This window comes from Anoplopoma fimbria, chromosome 23 (assembly GCF_027596085.1).
Source record: "Anoplopoma fimbria isolate UVic2021 breed Golden Eagle Sablefish chromosome 23, Afim_UVic_2022, whole genome shotgun sequence".
Lineage (NCBI taxonomy): Eukaryota > Metazoa > Chordata > Actinopteri > Perciformes > Anoplopomatidae > Anoplopoma > Anoplopoma fimbria.
In genome coordinates, this window is record NC_072471.1 from 2789659 (window position 1) to 2813091 (window position 23433).

Here is a 23433-nt window from a genome sequence, read left to right on the forward strand (position 1 = left end):
TGCTCTCGTCCTTATCATCCTCACTCTGCTTCTTTTTTTTTTTTTTTTTTTTACTCCTCCATCTCCCAGACCTGTCCCAGACACACACACACACACACACACACACACACACACACACACACACACACACACACACACACACACACACACACACACACACACACACGCACACACACATATATACACACTCACACTCCATGTCTGTCCGTTGATTAGTTCTCAAACCGGCCTGATGGGGGCAGTCAATGGTGGACGGGTGAAGAAACAGAGAAGGAGAGAATCTGAGACAGCAGATCTTTACGGACCCCCTTTAAAATAAAACCCAAAACTAAGAACAAAGAGACAAACAACCACTTTGTTGCAGCGATGAAACCAGCCAATCATGGCACAGCCTGAGACAAAACAGTGTGGACTTTATGAAGTCTGGCATGTGATTTGTGATGCATTTAGGCCAAAAATGTCTTCACTAAGATAAAGGAAATGACTGAAAGAAAACTACAGTAACAATGAAAGAAAAACTACAAATAACTGAAAGAAAACTACAGTAAGAGAGAAAAACAGAAAGTAAAAAGAAGAAATAAAAGAAAGAAGGGAGCAAAAGACAAAGAGAGTAACTACTTTAGATAGAAAATGAAAAATGAAAAAGGAATTAAAGTCTGCAATAGTTACGAATGCCTGTATAGGATATGAACACAGGAAGAAAGAAAAACTACAATAAAGGTCTTCACAATAAAAGCTCTAGACGTATAATATTTGCAGGGGAGTATCATTCATTTTGGTGTTGGTTATTCGTCATGAACCCAGTGTGAAAAGGCCGAAAGAAAGAAATTGAAAAAGGTAAAAAAAAGAAGAAACTCACTACGAAATGTACTGTGTGATTATTGTGAGGTTTTGGTCCTCATATAGGAATATAAAGGAAACAAGAAAAAGAAAGAGAGAATGAAAAAACTACAAAATAAGAGTGAGAATTAAATGAAAGAGTAAAAAAGGAAATATAAATGAAATTCAGTGATGGTTGAATGCTTTAAATTTTATTTTGCTATGCGCATCAGCAGCAAATGTCTGCGTGAGGGACCAAAGTAAAAAAAAGTAAAAAGAAAAACAGAGAACGGAATGTCGAGAAAGAAGTAACAGACAGTGAACGTGACACGGTCTGAGAAAAACAAAGGATCTGAATGAGAAAAGAAAAGAGACAGATGCTGGACGGACAGGAATAACTGCAGACGCTCCAGGCTGCAGCCTCACCAAAGTATCACTAACGCAAGGACAGATGCAGGGACATGGATGAGGTGTGTGTGTGTGTGTGTGTGTGTGTGTGTGTGTGTGTGTGTGTGTGTGTGTGTGTGTGTGTGTGTGTGTGTGTGTGTTGGTTGAAGCTACATCAAAAGAAAAGGAAAGTCACGTCAAAGAAAAACCTGGAAGTCACATCAAGTCAGTTCTCGTTAATCCATTTCAAAGTCTGTCCTCTAAAGGCGAAAAAACCCACAAAAAACCAAAAACAAAAGCGGTGACAGAATCCTCCGCGCCGCCGTCACTCACTCCTGAGGAACACAGCCAAAAGCTGCCACACACACACACATATGTACACACACACACACACAGGTATACAAAAATAACTGTCTGCTTTTCAGGCGTCTCCTTCGCAGTTCTGTCTGCCCAGAATGCCCGGCGGGTTGGAGGCGGCGCCGTCGACACGTTTGATCTTCGGTCGAGCTCCCGCAGAGGTCCCACAACGCCAGACTCTCCTCTCCGCTATCCCACAATTCCACAGTGCTGTTCTCCTTCCCTGCCCGGCGGGCCCCAAACAGCCGCCGTCTGCCATTCATTATGCGCTCAGCGGGAGCCACGGCAACAGCACTCAGTCATGAAAAAACACAAACGTGCACCACGTAGAGCCATGTGCTCAGCCGGCATGACGCTGAGCTGGCATTTAGCTTTACACGTGTATCTGTCTAGTCAGGAGGACTTAATCTACTTCCTGTTTGCCTTCTGCTTAATCTACTTCCTGTTTGCCTTCTGCTTAATCTACTTCCTGTTTGCCTTCTGCTTAATCTACTTCCCGTTTACCGCCTACATCCCGTCTCCCAAAAGCAACTTTCTCTTCTTCTCTGCTCTGCCAAGACCATATATTTTATTGCATATTAATAATCAATCAGAACACCATTTACATGATGTCTACACATTTAATGACGCAAACTTGCATTACATGTAATTTCCTAATGTGCAGGTGCTTATTATCTGCTTGTAACGCATCCGCGGCACACTTCAAGTGAAGTGTCACCGTTTGTTTTTTTAATCATACTTGAATTTGCGTTATTAAAAAAAAAACTGCAGTTGTGATTGACTGAGTCACGCTGGGCAGCGCTTTTGAAAAAATCGATTAACATTTAATTTACATATTAATGTGCAAACTCACAGCGCTAACAATGAGCGGCCGAGCCACCACGTTGCTTGAGAAAACTACTTTGCTGAGAATAACAACTCCTGTTTTTTATATATTTTTATTTTAGTGCTCTACAATTACTGCAAAGCAATGTGCTACATTTATTAGCCCGACTCTAAAGTAGTTTAATTTATCTGGATTTATAGTTTGGAGGGCTGCAGAGTCGGCGGTGATTGTTTGCTTATTCGTGTCGAAATCAAATTTTACTTAATGACTTCATTCATCTCACGCAGGCGGAGATATTCTCATTTTGTTCAAGTTCTTTAGAGGTTTGGATCGGAGTTCTTCCTCCTGACGGAGAGCTTCATAAAGTCTTCATCATAACCGGCTCATTATAGAGGCTGAAGATCAGTTTCATTTATTTATTCATTATTTCTCTTATATGCTGTTAGTTTTAAGTTACTTTAAGTTACATGTATGTGAACATAGTGTGAATAGATCAACTTTCAGGACAAACAGTCTGGCAGTCAAACAATTGAATAAAAAATCCATGTCCAAATTAGTCTAAAGTGATAGATTATACATATAATAATATATATGTATCTATATGTATATTCTATTTTATTCACTGTGACCTTGTTTTTCACTGTGATATAATAGTCCTGCGCCACAATAATGTCCAGAAGTAAAGAGAACTCAAACATGTTTTTTTGTGCAGTTAAACACAGTTATAATGCCATAAATCCAAAAAGAAAAAAAATGCAAGTTGAATTTCTTTGATAACTTGTTTTACAAAAAATGGAAACATTTGAATTTATATGTGTCCAAAAGTGCTGGCAATATTTAGGGAAACATGTGACCTCCACATGCTATAAATACAAATCTATTTACATTTCTACAATCTCTACTTACAACCCCTCTAGTCTTCTCTGCTTTCCATAAACAACCTGCAGTTTAGTCAAAGTTTCACAGACTTTTTGTCACATGACTGTTGGTCTCAGCTGAGTCAATCATGGCTTCTTAGTTGCGTTGAGAAGCTCAGAATTTTATATATATTTTACAGAATCTGGTTAAAGGAAACGGTTTGTTTTTGGCACAATTTTAAATGAGACATATAGGACAGGGTGATTCGATTAAATATCATAATTTCCTGTTTAGATTTGGTTGTTTTTACTTTTAAACGCTTTTGTCAAGCATGATTCTTTCAAAGAACATTGAAAATTTGAATATGTAACAATAATTTCTGTTTTTACAGCTTCTGGTTATGATGAATGGAGTATTATTGGCATTTTTAAAGATGTTTTTACATGTTAACAATGTAAACACTGACTCCTAAATAATCTATCTTTGTCGGTCTGCTGTTTGGTGTTGAGTAAAGGATTGACCAGAGCTCGTTTAAAAAAGAGACGAATGTGCTGTGAAACCAGAGTGATGAGCTAAAGCGTGCTCTGTGGGTTAGAAATATTGAGTAACTGACCCCTAATTATTCTGTGAGCATGACAAGTCAGAATTGTCGCTATGTGAGATTAGCCCGTCCAATCAGCAGGAGATATTCATCTCAGTAAAAAAAAAAAAAAAAGAGCCAGATGAGTGGAACCATACGGTCCACATCACATGACACCGGAGGGATCAGAGTGCAGCCGGGATGGATTTTACGACCTTCCAGTTACGGGACGGTCTCTTTAATCAGCCGTCCCTCCTGAGGCGAGGTGTCTATCTGACACCCGCTAACCCCCCCCCATTTACTGTCAACTTATTTATCTTTATGACCTCATCATTTGCAGAGACTCCCAGCAACCCCCCCCTCCCCCCGTCTCTACCCGTTAAACGGCTCCTCCCGGTGCATCGAGTCAAGGAAATGCGACACTTCCTAAATGTTAACTGCTGCTCCGGGGGTTAACCTGATCTGCCTCGCCCGCAGACGTCTTCCAGAAATGCCCACGGTGCTTAAAAGGTCAGGGGTCGACTTCTCCCGGAGCCTGGAGGACTAACTTGAGGCTCACGCTGGGAATAGTGAGAGTGTGTGTGTGTGTGTGTGTGTGTGTGTGTGTGTGTGTGTGTGTGTGTGTTGTGTGTGTGGAGTGTGTGTGTGTGTGTGTGTATGCTCTTTGCCAGCCACCTTCAAAACAACAGCCAACTTCACATGACCAGAGTGTGTGTGTGTGTGTGTGTGTGTGTGTGTGTGTGTGTGTGTGTGCCAAAAAACTGGGGAGTGCACATACTGTATGGCACCAAACACCACACTCTCTCTCTCTCTCTTTTTTTCTATCACACACACACACACACACACACACACACACACACACACACACACACACACACACACACACACGCAGAGACCACACACTCTCTCCTCTCTGAAGGTGTGACGGTGAGCTGCTGGGTCAAAGTCAGGCAGATGGCCCTCGCAGTCGGGATTCAATATCAGTGACCGAGACGGTACGACCGACCGCAAACACACACACTAACACACACACACACACACACACAGACACACACACGCTTAACCACGAAGGAGCCATTGCACACTCATGACCTCTAGACTGTGAGCATCTCCAATAACAGAAAAGACGCCTCACCTACAGTATGTTTTGATACTTTTTACTTATTCCTAATTCTTCTAAAGAAAGACATTTTTTACACATGAAACTGGTTAAACTAAAGTTGTAATTTCTAGTTTATTTGTGTATTTGTTATTCTTTCCGAGTCTCCAAAAACAAAAACAAGAATATAATCAAGAGACAGAACAATACATTTATAACCAACACATTCTCATTATCAACTCATTAAATACAGATTCTAGGTCAGTGGCACAACGCTTCAAACTATGACGCTCAGTTTTGGACGTCTCGTAAAAATGCATACTGTCTTTTTCAAAATAAAGTTCTGTGTTCACAGTAAACGTAAAGCATCTGCTGGTTACATGCAAACAGACTCTTTCCAAAAGAAACTTTCAAAGTTGGTTTACGTTTTGGACTCAATTACGCAACAAAACTACGTGGTTAGATTTAGAAAAAGATGGTGGTTTACGTAGAATAAGTACACTTGTTAAGCCACTGGCATAAGTGAAGTCTGGAGGTTACGTTACAGAACTGCAGTAAAATGAGTCAACGTGCTCTACTGGGTAAACTGTGTGCAAGTGTCTTAAAGCTGCATTCTCTCTAGTGTCCACCAGGGGGCGACTCCTCTGGTTGTATAGAAGTCTATGAGAAAATGACTCTACTTCTCTCTTGATTTATTCCCTCAGTAAACATTGTAAACATGAGTTTATGGTCTCAATCTCTAGTTTCAAGTCTTCTTCAATACAGCATGATGTTCATTTAGTAAATGATGCTCCATTTAGAGTCAAACAGACCATAAAGCAGGGGATGCTTTAGGGCGGGGCTACACACTGATTGACAGGTTGCTACCACCGTGTTGTCCGGTCTGTTAATCATAAATCAATTGTTACATTTTGGCCTAGAAATACCTTATTCAGCGTTAGGGTGTACAAAGTCTGGATGTTAAATCAGGATTACAACACAGCTACCAAGGTGTAGAATATATAAATTAAAAAAAAAAACTATTTATATACATATAGACGCTAAAAAGATACTCAACTTCTGGTGAGTTCCCCCTCTCCAACACCAACAGTAACACACACACACACACACACACACACACAACACACAAACACACACAAACAAACACTCTGACAAACACCTTGATACAGATAAAGTGTGACTTTAATTCTCACTTTCCCTTCAGCAAACAGAACCACCATAAATCAAAATGTCCTTTACAATATCCCTCGTCTTAGCGGCGCTTAGCGCACAGTTAGCCTACATTATCCCCACTTCATTTAGCTCGGTAAATAATTAACCCAGCGCTGGTGTGTGTGTGTGTGTGTGTGTGTGTGTGTGTGTGCAGAATGATTGAGGGATTTGGCATTAGCTATGCTGCGTGGCGTCTCTACACTAACTACTCTAAGTGTTTAACATAGTTAGCCCGCATTTAAACCCCCCCCCCCTTTTTCTTTTTCCCCTCCTCCCATCTCGCTGAATCAATATGCTTAAACGCCGCCACAAACTCGGGAGAGAGAAGAGGGGTGATGGAAGTTAATTTGAAACAAGTGATTAATATTTCTTTCGTTAAATAAGAGCACACACACACACACACACACACACACACACACACACACACACACACACACACACACACACACACACACACACACACACACACACACACACACACACACACACACAGACTTTGAGGGTCGGAGCATCGATGAGGTTTGCCTTTCCTTCAGCACTGTTTGCGATAGCATTTGGGTTCCACTACAGCAATTACAGCCTTTAATTGAATTGATTTCGATAATGAGCCTCTGTAACGACACCGCTGTGGGAATGGTTGTGTGTACATGTGTGTGTGTGTGCGGTGATGGCAATGAAAGAGCTGCCTTTCTCTGTTTTTTTTTCCCCAGGACTTGACAGTTATATGAGGAGGATTTAAAAAGATGAAACGAGAGCCCGTTAAAAACATTGGTCCACCGTTCAGGTTTCCATAAACCACTTTGTCCGAGGCTCTAACCTTTCAGCTTGTTGCATAATCTCCTCCAGGCTATAACACATGAATGTTTGATGACACACGGCTTACTGCACGATACATTTAATATCCTACACCGCCACGTTTCCCCGACTTAGCACCACCCACACCTCACTTCCTGGTTCCTCAGGGTGGTTGCGGCGGTCACGTTTCAGAGTAAATCAGCTTTCTTCAGCAGTCGGTAGGAGTAACCTCGTCTCTCTTCTTCTTCTTCTTTTTTTTTTTCCTTTCTTAAGTGCTGCAAGGAGAGCTATTGTGATGGAGCAGCGATATGTGTAATAGGCTCGCATCTGAACAAACAACACACATCGACCGACAAGCTGTGGACATGAAGCATCCCCCCCACCCCCACCCTCCCAACCTCCACCCTTCTCCACTCTGCTATCAAGCGGTGAAAACACACACTTGTGCACACTTGAGGTCCTCTCCCAGGTATCGGCCGGCTAAATGGGGCCGACGTTGGCAATTTCATACGTCTTGCTCGCACCGTTGCTGCGATGGATTTGTTTTGATTGTATTCAGAATTCTTTTATTATTGGATTGATAAATGCCGCTCGGATCAGATTCCACTCACACGACTCAGAGCGTCGGTATCTGCTCGTCTGAATGCTGCTAAAGACGCTTTCATTCTTTTATTGTTTCTAGCAGGAAATCTTCAGAAATAAACTGCAAGAAATCCACAAATATTAGTATGTGAAACTCGACACAGATCACAGTTGATTTAGAGCAATGACCAGTGAGCTGGGAGGATATTTGAGGGTTTAAGGGTGTTATTTAGCAGAAGAACTAAACCAGGAACCCATAATGGGAATTGATTGCATGGTATATATACAGCCGTTTTTATGCTTTACCTTATCATTATGAGGTAAATGTTGATTGCACAATGCATGTGTGGAAAACGAAGGCTCCATTCACGGCTCAAAGGAAGAGGATAGCACCAATCATTATGAAGATAACAGAATGACAACACGTAGCCTCTGTAGTCTGGACAATAGTGCATTACAGCTTGACTCCTTTCACAATAAAAGCCCAAGACCTATAGGCTGAGTCAATGCTTACCAGAGAGCATTTCACTAAGAGGCAACTCAGTAACGTAGATTATAGCAGCTATAACCAGCTGTGGGTAGATAGGGGACGGTGGAACAACCAGAGTAACGTTAACGTTAACTATGGAAACTATATTCAGTTAAAAAAAGAAGGTTGAAAGAGGAGGCAAAGAAAGCCAAAGTATGTTTTTGGTGATGCTTATCATTGTTTCTTGCTTCGGACAGTAGACATGCTGCTAGCGGTAGCCTTTAGCGATATATGAATAAGTCAATTAAATTCAATAGTTGTGCAGTTTGTTTGGAGACAAATGCAATGTGCGGGGGGATATATATTATTTACTACCTACAATCATTTTTCTTCTACCTTGTAATTTGGGGTCATCATTCCTATTATTTTTGATAAGTCCAACATGGCAGGAAGACTATGGTTCAGATTATCTCACAGTTTCTGACTGAACCTTCAGTTTAAATAACCAGATCTTCAAACAGTTAGACTTAAAGAATACTTTACACTTAATAAATAATTAGTTTATGCTTTATAGAGATAAAATAAGACATAAATTAACATAGTTGGGATCCCAGGATGTAGAATATACTTTAGGCTGTTGTGTATCCCCCTCTAGCATAAAGTTGTTCTATAAAGCATTAATGAATTGTTTATGAATGGTTAATTAACATAAAAGCAACCACTTTTGATTTATGGTTTATATAGCACACATTATTAAGGAGAATAAGTTTCAGTTTGTAAAATAAAGGATTTTAGAGTTACTTTATGAACAGTTTACAACACATTTATTAAAGCTTAATATAGCAGAAATAAGCCATTAATAAGTTGCCATGATATATATCGTCCTTTAGTATCGCACTGTTCAACAAAGCATAAATAAATAATCTAATAGGTTAATAAAGACAATGTGACATCTTTACAATTTATGAAGACTTTTTGCAAAGTCAAAACCTCGTTGAGACTTAAACTAACTCCTCAATGTGCTCATTTTCAGAAACAGATGACCAGATACAGTTTTCTTTCACACACAAATGTCACCAGTTGTATCAGAGTTACAGTAACACGTCTGCAGCCCCATTATTTCTCCAGCGAACACACGAGTTCCCTTCAAACGGCTGCAACAGTCGGACTCTTCAGACCACGGGGGCTTTTTGCATGAAAGAATATGATCTCTCACATCATTGGAAATGATAATACGCATTATCAGTCCGTGCTTCTACATCTGCGGCCTTGTCCGCCGACTTCAAATAATAAATGCCCACGATTAAATGACTTATGTCTTTGGATTATAAATTGCTCCTTTTTAAACCTTAACCTTGTTTGAGATCACACTTTGCTTTGATGTGCCTTTTGGTTGCACGAGCACACACAACCTTGTGCCGCCTGTATTCTGGCAGCCGAGCGTCACTAATTATCTCGCCGGCAGAAAAGGTAAGGGAGGTGGGGACCCGTGTGTGTGTGTGTGTGTGTGTGTGTGTGTGTGTGTGTGTGTGTGTGTGTGTGTGTGTGGTCTCAGAGCGACAGTAGCTTTTTAATGAGCCCCACGCTTCTTATCAAGCTTGGCGCTCCACAAACGCTCTGATCCGCCCACATGGAGGCCGGGGCTCGACTCATCCCCCCACAACCTCAACACGCCCGACCCAACACCCTGATCTCGCCCTCCCTCCCTCCCTCCCTCCCTCCCTTCCCTCCCTGCCTCTCCTTGCAGCCTTACTGTCAGAAACGAAACATCCTTGAGAGAAACAGCGAATCAAAGGGCTTTTCATCCTTTCCACAAAGACACCGAGGGATGGAGGGGGAGAAAGATGGAGAGTGAGAGATTCAACCGGACAAAAGAGAGGGGGAGAAGGGGAGGTGGAGGGCGGGGGGAGGAGAGAGGGCAAGAGGTAGAGAGAGTGAGAAGAGAAAGAAGAACTGAGGATAAAGGACTGAAGTTCTCCAGGCTGGAGGACACTCCAGAGGACGCGTCCTAGATTAGCTCTCACCCCTCCCTTCATCCTCCCATCTCTACATCCCCTCCACCCGGCTTCAGACGCAAACACAGCGGCCCCGGGGCCCTCTTGGCTGGGCGTTAGAGAGTGTGTGTGTGTGTGTGTGAGTCGGACGGATGGGGGGGGAGAAAGAGGGGGAGACACCGGGCATTTAGACATCTGTCAGCCACTAATGAAAGAGTTCAATTTAGTGGAAAATCTCAAACAACCTTGTCTGACAGGGGCTGGCTGACGGGCTTTAACTCGCCGCGTGTTGTTTGTTGCTGGTGTGTTTGCGTGTGTGTGTGTGTGTGTGTGTGTGTGTGTGTGTGTGTGTGTGTGTGTGTGTGTGTGTATGTCTCAGCATGAGTGCTGTGTTAGCGAGGACAGTGGGGAGTGTCTCCAAGTGGATCAGGAAGGGGAAATAAAAAAAAAGTGTTAAAAGCGAACAAAAAACTGTAATGTAATAAACTCTGTGTGCACATAAAAGTGTGTGTGTGTGTGTGTGTGTGTGTGTGTGTGTGTGTGTGTGTGTGTGTGTGTGTGTGTGTTTTTTAAAGAGTCATGCAGAGGTGTGGATCAGTCCGTGCAGCAGGGGTCGGGTCTTATGGCTTTAAGTCGCTCCAGGGGTACGGGGCATGTTTTTCGCCGATAGATGGGTTATGGTGGGGGTTTTATGTGTGTGTGTGTGTGTGTGTGTGTGTGTGTGTGTGTGTGTGTGTGTGTGTGTACGTGTGAAAATAAGCGTATTTAGACATCACTAGTGCTATTAAGAGTTTGGGAGATGAACACATGTCTCTCCAGGCAACACACACACACACACACACACACGCACACACACACACACACGCACACACACACACACACACACACACACACACACACACACACACACACACACACACGCACACACACTGAGTCTCCACCCCCCCAGAGCTTCATTAGCAGGTCATTAGAAACAACTTCACTGAAAGCTGTTGTTTCTTTGAGAAACAGTTTTGCTTCGTTTGAAATGACTCCATGTGTGTCTTTGTCATACAGATGACTCATTATTCTTGTTTTTCACTGAAAAGGAAATCTGTCGAATTATAATTTTTCTTGTTTCTGTCTACGGATTGTTACCCAGGTTACGTCACATACTTAGATGCGTAACAAACATAAAAAAGTAATTTGTTGCCTAAACCAATCGAAGTACTCTAGTTGCCTAAACCAATCGAAGTACTCTAGTTGCCTAAACCAATCGAAGTACTCTAGTTGCCTAAACCAAACCAAGTACCAAGTATAAAGCACTAGTCTGTAATTGGTTATGACACTCAATTTAGAATGAAAAGAAAATATCACCAATCACCATCTTTTTCAGACCTACACAGCATTGTTGTGAGAAACTTTTCCTGAAAAATATCTGAATTATGTACGAGTACAATTGTTTGTGGTTAGGAAACACGCAGGGATTGTGGCTTTTGTTCAGTGGTTCTCAAACAATTTATGTCATCTCCCCTTTGGAGGAAGCAAAACTTTCATTGGGTCTCACGCTGTCAGCGCCAAAAGTTTTCAGACATAACTTGCACGCTGGTCCGTCTTTATCTACCACCGAAGTCGCTGTGAACCCAAGAGTAAGATTAATTACCCTCATCTGAGCATGTCGTCTTCTACGTCCCGTTTAAATATCTGTCCATCAGTCTGAATGAACACAGCTGCTTTAGTGATAACAGCATTTCTTTACTGTTCCGCCACTAAAACATTCCGGCGTAAAAACATTAGCTACGCGCCACATTCCCTCCCCCCCGGTCACCAGGCACCAGCTGCCATGCCTCTGCGCCCCACTGGGGGTGAGTACCGCACACTTTGAGAGCTACTGTTTTTCAGATGGAACTTAAGGATTTCATAGAGATGTCAGATATTAGTTCGCGGGGCAGAGGCTCGAACATGTGGTTTTCCATTTCTTTTCAAGTTTGTTGCTGGAGGAGCTGATAACAGCTCGGCCCAGCAAGAGTGGGTTTTTGTGATTTGCAGGTAAAAAAACGACATGCAGGTATCTCCTAAAACTGGGCTGAATTTCAGATTGAATAGATGTAAAGTTTACTGTCATACACGCAGAGAACAAGTTGCACCGAATAATGAGATTCTAAGTTTTCTATAAAACAGAAATACTTAAAATTTAAAAAGGAAGTTAGAAAGACAGAATGTGGGAAAGAAAATCATTCAGCTAGTTAGTATAAAAATTAGGAAAATGGAGAATAAAAGTCTTAATATCTTAAATCTGTTGTTTCAGCACCATTTCATGTTTGTACATAAACTTTTTTGCTTTCCTGCAGAAAGTTAGATGAGAACATCGATACCACTCTCATGTCTGCACTATTAATATGAAGCTACCTGCAGCGGCTAGCTAGCTTAGCTTAGCACAAAGACTGGAAACAGGGGGAAACAGCTAGCCTAGCTCTGTCTACAGGGTTACAAAAGAAGCCTACCAGCTAAGTAATTAGACACGTTATGTCATGAGTTAGTCAGCGTGGCAGTAATGATCTTTTTGTAGTCATAACCTTTTCTGTGCTGCACACATTTCAAGACAACATTGTTTACTGTAAACTATATATTAATATAGTGTTTTCTTGAAGCAGAAGTCACCACAAGTTTTGGCAGTTTTTGATTTAAAAAAAACAACCTGAAAACAAAAACCTTTGCAATGCAACAGCCACTTCCTCTCCTGACCTCCATCAACTGTGGAAACTCTCTGCATGCATTACATCACGTATGCATACATTCGGTGCACACACACTGACAGATTGCTGACGGAGCTCGAGCAGAGTGAGCTGGAGAGTGATGGAGGGAGATGTGGAGAGGCCCGGGAGCCGACGGAGAAGCATCCACCCACTGCTGTCTGCTGCCGATTTCCTCCTGTGAGAAAAGCAGCGATCTCCATCCCTTTTTTTGTCGCTCTCGTCAACGCCGTGCAGGGAGAGATTTATCACGTTAACCACAGACCCCTTCACTTAATGCCCTCCTAAAAAAACCAAACTGCTCCGGACGTAAAAACCAACATGGCCGCCGGCTGGTGCTGCCAATACCAGCGCCATTTTTTTTAACTCCAATTTGGTCCTCGTCCAGCTCTCCACTCCGATAGAATATCTCCCTGTTAGAGCCTTGGGTTTGGGAGGAGAGAGAGCGAGCGAGAGGAAGGGCGCCAATACAAACATTGTTCCGCTGGCTTTTTACAAGCCAGGAGAGTGGGGAAGTTAATAAGCAGGTATTGGTTTTTAACTGCAGCCCGTTTTATTGCTTTGCCCTCGAGCGTGCTGGAGTGCTCTACTCCACCTTTTTCTTTTTTTTCCTGTCCATCTGCCCGTCACTCCGCTAAACCTCCCGTTCAATTTCTCCCTCTCTCTCTGTCAGCTCTGCCTTTTGTCTCGCCTCGCCCAGCAATTAATTCACAATCCTCACAATGTTGTTGCCACCTCTCTCTGACACCTTCCCCTCACCTTTTTCTGCCCTTTTTTTATATTCCAAGCAGAGGTGGAGACGGTTTAAAAACCCTGTTAAAATATCATAAACAAACCCTCGCAAACCACTTACTGATCTGTCATTATGCCACTATTGATTCGGTGTTTTTGCAAGCGTTGGACAATGTACTGTATTTATTGGTCATGTGCCTGTATATTAGGTTTAAACCATATCTGTCCGTCAATACAGGACGTTTATTAAAAATCGGATGTCAGCCAGTCAGTGTTTTTCCAGCAGTGACATGATGAATATGATGCAGGTTTTAATTACGTACATATTGTGCTAGCTGATCAATGTCGCCTGGGTTATAATGGACAGTTTTAATTTTCCCTGCTCTCTGAAGCTTTTCCTCACTGCCAAGAACAGTTTACTGGAGACTGCAATCTCCAGTACTCCCAGTAAAGCATTTAATCTCGCAGCCAGGACCTTCAGTTTCTGACTTTGTAGTTTCATCTTTTAATCCTTATGCCTCGCTAGGGACATCTCGGGCTCTTTAATTTTTAATTATTTTCAATCATTTTGGCATAGTTTTTGGCAGGGGTGTGAGTTTTTTTTTTTCCAGAAGTTTGGAAGTTGAACCTCAGCTCCTGCAATACGTCTATAATAAACTGTGTATAATAAACAGACCCAGAAGGACCAAAATGTCCCCATAGAAACATAAAACCACTATTTTCGATCCAACGTCGTCTTAGACGACTACTTTGGTCTTAATCTGCTCCTTTCCATGCTTTTTTTAAAATCTGAATTATTTATTTACAAGAAGTTTATGAGCACACAGCTGGTGAACACAACATTTAAAGTGGTGCTTTTGTATGATTAATGTAGAGATTAAATCAACTAATCGATTAGTTGTCAAAATCGTGTAATTGTTAGTCAACTAAGAATTTCTTTCTTGGTGAAGACAGCTTTGATTGTATTTTATCAGGCTCTCAATCTTGAGCTCTGACCTTAAAATGTTCGTTTCTTTTTTAGATGAAGGCATTTTCTATGTTGCAACAGTCGATGTGAATTATGGAGCACTGCAGGGTTTGATGCAATGCATTAAATATCAATTTTGTTGCTATTCATTGACATATCGCAGGCTATTAAAACAATTTCCCTCTACTATTAAGTATACAGATAATCATTACATTTTTGTTTGTGACATTATTTAAACAAACTGGCATTTAAAGGGTTACCATTCTGAATATTTGGTAATTATGATCAGGACTGATCAAAGAAAGTGGAACAATATAATAATTAATTCTTATCAGGGTTTTAACGCAGACATTTTAAATCATATTTTTGGATTAGAGCAACAACTTGGAGCCTTGCTTGTCAGAATATAAACAAACTATGTGATTGGTGGAGCTTGTTGGGGCCCAGCTGAGAGGAAGCTACGACGACACAACTCAGGGGTAAAAAAAAGTTATATTCTAGAATAAATGAATTCAAATGTAATTAATCCTGTTAAAGGCTGAAGGTTGACTTTATTCTAGCCTCCCTCTCTTTCTTAAACCAAACGAATGCCCTCACAAGTATCTGCAATCCAAACGTAGCTGATATCTGACTGCAACCAGCACCGAACACAGGCAGCAGATAGAGAAGCTGGGAAGGAGGAGGAGGGACGACCAGACGGAACAGATGGAAGGAGTGTGTTGTGGTGTAGAAGAAGGCGATTTCATGTTCCTATAATCCTGAAACTGCTGCAGTGAGTGTCCTCCCCACGGCTGCTTCACACCTCCAACAAAGGGATAAGTGACTAACTCTCACGGCGCAGGAAAACAGACCAAATCTAACATACTTATTCCACGAGCAATTAACACGGTGACTCTGTGCAGGAAAACAACAAGCTTGACTCTGAGCCCGGGAACCCGAGAAACCAATCCCGCGTATACGGCTCTTGTGGGATTCGCGGCATCCGTCCCGCCCCTGAGGGCCGTCCGCCGATCCAAACCGACAGAAGCGAGCGCGTGCGAAGGCGCTCAACTGATGGGATTCCAGTTAGCCGCCGCCGCCAAGAGGAGACGTGGGAGAAGGCCAATAGCCCGAGCAGGAGGGATCTGGGGGCCTCTAAATATCCACCCAGGGCTAAGAGAGCGAGGAGCTCTAGCCCACTACCTCTATGGTTCCCCCGGGGCCACGGGAGGGGAACAACAGTGGAGAACGGAGCAGACAGCATGAAAGAGAAGGCTTTGCTGCAGCATCAACACACACCTTTATAGACAAAGCTCATGCACAGGTTTCAAGATACGCAGAAAATAGATGAAAGCAAGCATGTAAACAGAGACTTGACCTCTAGTGTCGCTGTAGAGCAATGTCTTGATAATTAAAACGATAAAACAGTAGGAATATTTCACCACTGTGCTATTTTGCTACTATTGCTAATAATATTCTAGCTCCTATAATATTGTTTTTAGGAGATTCTTTCTTTGGCTGAACACAAATTATCGCCTGTTTGCTCGGCCTGCACACGAAATGACCCGATGCGTTCATTAAGTCTGACCACATCGGTCAAATTAAAGGGACTATTTGACGCCTCTTGGTTTCATGCAATTCCACACATCACCAATTGGTGGTGGTAAAAAGTGACGACGTGCTGAAAAAGGGGGACAATAAGAAGACCGCTTGTGGATGAAGCAGATCAGTTAGGAAATACATAAAGCATGTTTATTAGGCCTTGAGGACACAAAAAAGATCATATTTTTGCTTAAAGAGGAAGTATAAACATTAACAATGGCTCTTTTGCAAAGAGTCCTAAAACCCGGCACTGAGGGAGCACTTCCTGTTAGATCGTCTTGGATCATTAATGGTTTTTTCGAGTGTTACATGCTTGAAATGAGCTTTATGTTAGACACAAGCTAAAGAGAATTTAACGTCAATAAATACCGCTCTGGAGAATTTCAAAGCTTTTATGTGTCTTTAAAAAATGTGGTTGCTACCAAGTGGCTAAATGATACTCGACGATAAATGTCATCACACCGAACAAGGAAACTCATCTATGCACTAGTCCTCCTTTACATCGTTTACAGCCTAACGTTAGCTTTGTACTACTGCCGATTGCATTCTTTAAAAATCATGAAAGGTGCGTTTATTATCTTGCTGAACAAATCAAATAAGTATCATAAAGGCTTGATGCCACAGAGTTTATTTTCTGTAATCATCCAAAATTCTATGGAAAAATCCCATTGTCCTTTTGTGGATGGAAACAGTGTGATGCTAACTTTCTGGTTGGGACTACAAAACTACAAGTCCCAGCATGCAAAATACCAGCACCCTGAAACAGAAGCAGCTAAATGGAACTCATTTTAATAATATCTCCAGTGATACAATGAAAACAAATCTCCACAGCTTTGCTTTGACATGGACTCTTCACTTCATCTCAATTCTTTTTCATTGTGTTTCACAAACCGACACTCACAGTCAGTCACCTGCTCACACTCTCAGTCACTTTGGTCACTCACACTGATTGCAAATGCACTCTGGCAGCCGTGCATCCCACTGATGTTCATACCAAGTAGTGTATTCACACACACAGGTCTGGGCGGGGCCGCCTCAGGGTGCTGCTGTAAGTGTGTGATTAGAACAGAAAGTAGGCAGAGAAAGAATCCAGGACACGCACTCACCCCTGTTAAGGTCTTTATGTTGTGCAGTGCATTCTGGGCTTCAAGGGCAGCTTTCCTTGTGTAAAACGTGACAAAACAGCAGCCTGGGGAGACAAAGGGAGACAGAGGGAGAGAGAGAGAGAGGGGTGATGAGCAGGAGGAGCAACAAAGAGCAGTTTCTCTATTCATCTCCTTGGCATCACCTGTTGACACTGGCAGACGCTGAGTGAATGTTAAGGACGAGACATCATAGCGGAGACGGAGAGAGAGAGAGAGAGACTTTTTTCTGGATTTGTTTCAGTGCTGATGACTGGAGGAAGTGACACAATGACACAGAACGGGTCGTCTGCTCATTAATCCTCCAGTAATCTGTGATTACTCACTCATTCACTGAAGAAAGTAGTCCCTCATTTATGTATTTATGCCTCACTCATTCACTCGCTGGTACAAGTTTTTTATTTTTTATTTTTGTGTCATGAATTCTTTCTTCTCATGTATATGAATATTATGTGACGATAAAATAACTTTTTTTCTGCTACGTAGACGATTATTTGGAGCTTTTTGCAACGTGGAAAAAAAGGCTTCAACCAATCCTGATGTGCAGAACTTACATATTTCAAAACATGCACTATAGTATAAAATATGTCAGAGTCACAGTCGTCTGAACCAAGACGGCAAACTTTATTTCTCTTTTCAATTTTGACAAAAGCAGCAAAAGACCAGATCCACTCCTTTCGTTCTAACCTTTCACAATAAAAGTGCTAGTCATAGAAACTGTGTAACTCTTTACCGGAGGAAAATTCACTCAGAGCAAAAAAAGCAAACTTAATGAAATATGTTACAGTAGCTTAGGCTTTAACACAGCAAATTCACTTTCCTGCTGGTATGAAGAGTTTTGATTGAACAAAATTCACATTTTCGTGTTGTTTATTTGTCACGGCCCCCAGTGTATAAAGGCATTTACTCCTGCTGATTAAGTGATTAGAAGATGAAATGATGTCTAGATGTCCAGGTTAAAACTTGACAACATTCTACTGAAAAGAGAAACATCTAGGTGACATATTAATGTTGTTTCAACAGTATTTTAAATACAAAGTACAGTTGGATTATCAGACCACTTAAAAAAAGGTAAAAATGCATGAAAACCCTAAAATCACCAAGCAAAAGCTGACTAAGTAGCTTACTCACTCACTCTCACTCACATACAGTACCGTATGTGCACTCACATGTGCACATACAAACACAGTAAGGAAATAAGAACTAAGAAAGAGTGAGAGAGCGATTTCGCCTCTTCTTTAATCTGTGTGTAATCCCTGCAGAGAGGGTCACTCTCAAATCAGCAAGCAAACCTGCACAGTCAGGCAAATCAGCAGGGGGATATTCAGGTCAGACTCAGAGGTGTGACTCTGCTTTTTACCTCGTATACAGAACAACCGTCGATAAACACAGGAAAAACCAGAGTATTCTTGTCTGTATTTATGTCCTCGTGGCATTATTATCTAACGGCCGCAGGGAAACTTCAAAACAAGACTGAGGAGGAGGGACGGATGAAGACTGTTTGAGACAAGCGTAAAATATGGAGGATGTTCTGGTGAGTTAATTCACAGAGAGAACCAGTAGGAAGTCCTGAGATTGGTGATGGATCATCAGGTACAATGAAAACCTGTGTTTTAAGTGATGACACGACCTGAAGCACAACATCTGTCTCAGTCTGTGTCGCTACAACAAGTGGTCGTTCTGCAGAAACCAACAGTGTGAGCAACACACACCTGAATAATAGAGCTTTACTAACGCTGGGCTGTTTAGGCAAATACCAAAAGCCATCTGTGAGAGATCTTTTGTCAATATATCATCCCATAGTTTCAACAAATCGGGGTAGCTGGGTAATATTCAGAGAAAATAAATTCAAAAATGTCCAAAATTAAAGTCGTAAATTTGCAAGAAAAAAAAACGTGGATATTCTCTGATATTAAAGTGGTAAATTTACGGGGAAAAAAATCAAAAATTTACGAGAAACAAACTCAAACATTCTCTGTGATTATGAAATCGTAAATTTATGAGAAAATCTATGAGAGATGGAATATTTGTGGTACTGTCTTTGTTTTTGTGTCTGTATGTAGTCATCTTCAAATCAAATGTATTGGTCATTGTCAGAAATTATTTATACAAAAAACAATTTCAGCACCCCAAAATCAAAGAGTGAAGACGTTTCCGTCGCAATTTAGTAATATTTTCTTTTGAATTCATCTGGGACACATGTAACATGTTTAATAGTTCTTGTAAACATAATCCTATTCCTTTTATTTCCATTCATACATTCTATATATCCTATCAACACGTTTTTTTGTAAACCTGTTGTAGTCATATTATAATATATAATCCCAGAGAATATTAAATATTGTTATTGCTTGTTTTTGATTTTCTTTTCACGTAAATTCACCACTTTAATCTCAGAGAAAATTCGAGTTTTTTTATTATAAATTTGAAACTTTAATATCAGAAATTCAGAGAAAAAGTATTTTTTTTTAATTTATTTTTTACCTACAATGGCCCTAATACGTTGTCATAGTTGAATTTGAACATAAACACATAATGTAAGCAAAGATTTTTGATAAGGATTCCTTAACTCTAGTAATTAAGTAATATGACTAAACACTAGAAATGAACTTGTTGGAGCTTAGTGGTGGTTAAACTATGAAATGGAGACTAAACAGCCCAGTTTGATACACTGGTATAAATGTATTAACTGTTTAAAACAAATCAAGTGCAACCACTAAACCAAAAGCTTCATCTCAGCTAAGATTCCATATTGTATATTAATTACAATCAGTCCTTGTTGATTTGGTTAACAAGGTCCACACATCATCCCCATGAGAGCCTCTGGTTCTGTGAAGGTTTAAGCTTCTTCTTTATCTTCCCTCCAGTTCCCACAGGTGCACGTTTGGACCTTCTGGCTCCGGCACCCGCTCATCTGTTCATTTCTCCGTTTATTTATTTGTCCAGAAAAACGAGCCCGAGTGCACCATTGTTTACATCTGCTTTTGTTTGTCTCCTCCGTTGTGTTTACGGCACAGATCGACCCCCCGGTGGCGGTTCTGCTGCCCACATCGCACACACATACACACATCAGCCACTTGTGACACCTGCCCTGCAGTGCGTCTTATTGAAATCCAACAGTGAGCATCTGGAGCGGATTTGGCTTCCGAATCCCACGGTCCCCTTTGATGGGGCCGGGAGCGTAATGGATCTGAATTCCTGTGGTGTCCTCTGGGTGTCCACGGCTGTTGAATAGTTGGCCCTCAGCCTGGCGTCAGCGACGTGATTGGTGTTTAGGATTCAGACGCTGCAGTGCTTGTGTATTAGAAACTCTCAGCTTTTTTTTTCCTCCGGGTGTCACTTCACTTAAACCCCCCACTTCTACTATCACTTTTTCATTTAGCGCCGAGAGTTTCACACTGGTTTCTACGAGTTAAAGGCGTGGAGATAAGACGGGGAATTAGTCACGACTGACGGACGATCACTGGGTAAAAAAAAATCATACAATTTATTCCATGTAGGTCACCAAACTGATATGGCTCTAACACACGAAACTTAAAGTGGTGGCTTCCACATACTGTAGGTCTCTGGCAGCTCGTAATAATAAAGTCTGTTCATCATAAAAACTTGAAGTTGAGGAAGAAGTACTGATATTCTTAAGTTAAAGTAAAAGTGCTAATATTGAAAATTTCCAAGGTCAAAGCAAAGTTATACAAATATTACCACAGCAAAAGTACTCGATGTGAGTGTTATTAAAATAAAAATCCTTTCCAAAGAGAACTGAGAAAATAGAATTCACATCCTCAAAATCTGAAATCCTTACTTTTACATAAAACTCTGATACCTCTCCAACATCTTTCACTTTTTATAAACTCTATTTTTGGGTAACACTCTTAGTTTTGCTACTGGCATACGTTAATAGAAGTTTGAACACACTGAAGAAGGTTTGTTTTTTAAATTCAGCTTGAATATTTCTTGAAAACAAATACCTGCAGATAATTATAGATTGTATTATTAGCTGAGAAACAAAAATGGGACCACAGCATGAAGGCGTTCAAATTTGATAACAATAACACGGAAAATTAATATTTTGCACATGTTTTTCTCAGGGTATGTTTAGGCGGTTTCCAAAAAAAAAAGCCATTAAGAGACTCCTTGGTAAACGTGGTCACATTGGACTCATAGGTCCTAGTTTTGGCCTGAAATCTACCCACTGAAGCAGCATATCGCCTTGAATTTAATACAAACACATAGTTTTAATCCTCAAAATCAGCACAATCAATTGTCAAATGGCTCGGTCTTCACCCGCACTATGTCTCTTCACTCCTGGTTAATCACTGTAGACTTCTGCTCACTTTGATACTGAGCGGAGCTACGCTGGGAGCGATATGAGGTCATGTGAGGTCACCATGAAGTACATGAACAACCTCATTAACTACAGAGGCTAGTAAACACATATTCCACATGGCCTTTTGTGGCTGAACTGAACCGTCTCTGCCAATGTTGAAAAGTTTACCACAGCATCTCTACAACAGGGATAACACTTCCTACCGTCCACCTCATGAGCTGTCTGCTCTCCATATTAAAAAACAATCCTTCCAATCAAATAAGAATGAAGTCGATGAGCTAGCTACACCCGTCATATAAAAAAACACACTTTTGTGGATCGTAGTAGCTGACAGATCAATTCGAAAAATGATAGGAAGAGATATAGGTTTGTATATCAGTGGAAAAAATAAGTGCAATTTCCGTATGTGCAAAACTCTAAGCCCGCCCACTTTTTGCGGTCCAATCAAATATGAAGGATTTGATTTAAATCCGTCTTGTAGCTGTACACCGCTCAAATATTCTGTACATAAATGGGACTTTAAAGGCACCATTGCAAACAAAAGGGTAATCTATACTACAATATAACTCCCAGATGTTTGAACAGTCTTTTATAAACACAATAAGGAGCAAAACAGACCTCAAATATAATCAAACTACAACTAATCAATCATATGTGGTAGTACACTTAGAATGCATGGTCCTTTATTTGACTAAATATACATATCTGAGTCATGGTTTCGATGTGAGGCTTTCTGCATGCACGTTGCAGAGTGAATGCTATGCTTATACAACAGGGAGCCTTTTAGCAGCGCCTCAGTGTTGCGCGCTATAATTCCATTATAATTCCTTTTGCACCTGTGTTCAAGCTCCGGGGCCGCTTGTGTGCGATTAGCAATTCCGACTGCACTGTTACGAGCCTCGGCTGCTGGAATTACGATTCGGGTGGCATTCATTTTGGCACATCTGTGCATGGGGAGGGGTTAGCTTCCTGGTGTTAGCATTAGCGATTCTGACAGTGTATAATGTGCAGGAGGAAGGAGGGCTGTGGCTGTTAGCGCTGTTAGCGTTGTGACCGCCGTGCGTTGTGATTCCCGCGGCGTATACAGCCGGGGCCCCCGGGAGCCACGATGGGCGTGTGACGGATCGTCCCAGGTGGTGGGCTGTCAGGACGAGGATCAAAGAGCAGAGGAGTGGACCTCACACACACACACACACACACACACACACACACATTCACATTTGCACACACAGACACGTTCCCTGCACCTGTTTAAGAGTCAGCACACTCGCCGCTCACACACACAAAGCAGCAGAAAGCCGATAAGAGCGTGCATATTATTTTAAGTGCACGTCAGCATGTGGGCTTTCTTTTTATTTACAGAGAGACGCACCTATTCGTCAACCTTTACAAAAAAAAAAAAAAAGTACTGCAGACGAGCATGAATGAGCTCTTTCCATCAATCTGTGTGTCTCTTTCCTCGCAGCACAAACATTTACCTGAAGGCCGAGAGGGCTCCGAACGGGGGAGTTACCCTCTCTGCTTGTGCTGTTGAGGAGGGACACTCGAAAAACACACACACACACACACACACACACACAAAGGGGGGAGGAAATCTATTAGGCGCTGATGTATGTGTGTGTAGCAGAAGGCGGACGGAAAGGAGAGACAAAAAAAAACAAGAAGAAGAAGAAGAGGCTCTGTGAGTGGAATAGAGAGCAGAGGAGGGAGATGCCTGTTCATAAATGCTTCATGGAGGCTGAAGGGGCCCTTTGACTGAGCGAAGACCCAAGGCACCCCCCCCCCGCCTCTGTCAACACGTCTACCCCCCTCCAACAACAGGTCGACCCCGGGGCTCAAGACAGCAGGGCTGCAGAGGAGGAGCTCTTCAGTCGATAATGCCTTTTATTACAAATGTCCTTCATTGTGGAGCTGCAGCCGGCCGACACGCCTTAACTTTCTTCGTACATTTAGTTATTTAACATATTAATATTA

The 23433-nt window shown here is 41.7% G+C and overlaps 1 protein-coding gene across 8 annotated transcripts in view; it reads right to left on the reverse strand.

Annotated features, from left to right (window-relative positions):
- The window catches only part of celf2 (cugbp, Elav-like family member 2), a 200219-nt gene that overhangs the window by 44965 nt on the left and 131821 nt on the right, over window positions 1–23433 (reverse strand). For all 8 annotated transcript variants that reach the window (XM_054624840.1, XM_054624838.1, XM_054624835.1 and 5 more), the window contains exon 4: window positions 17097–17179. In XM_054624840.1, the coding sequence (XP_054480815.1) occupies window positions 17097–17179 (83 nt within the window). The remainder of the gene's footprint in view (window positions 1–17096; window positions 17180–23433) is intronic.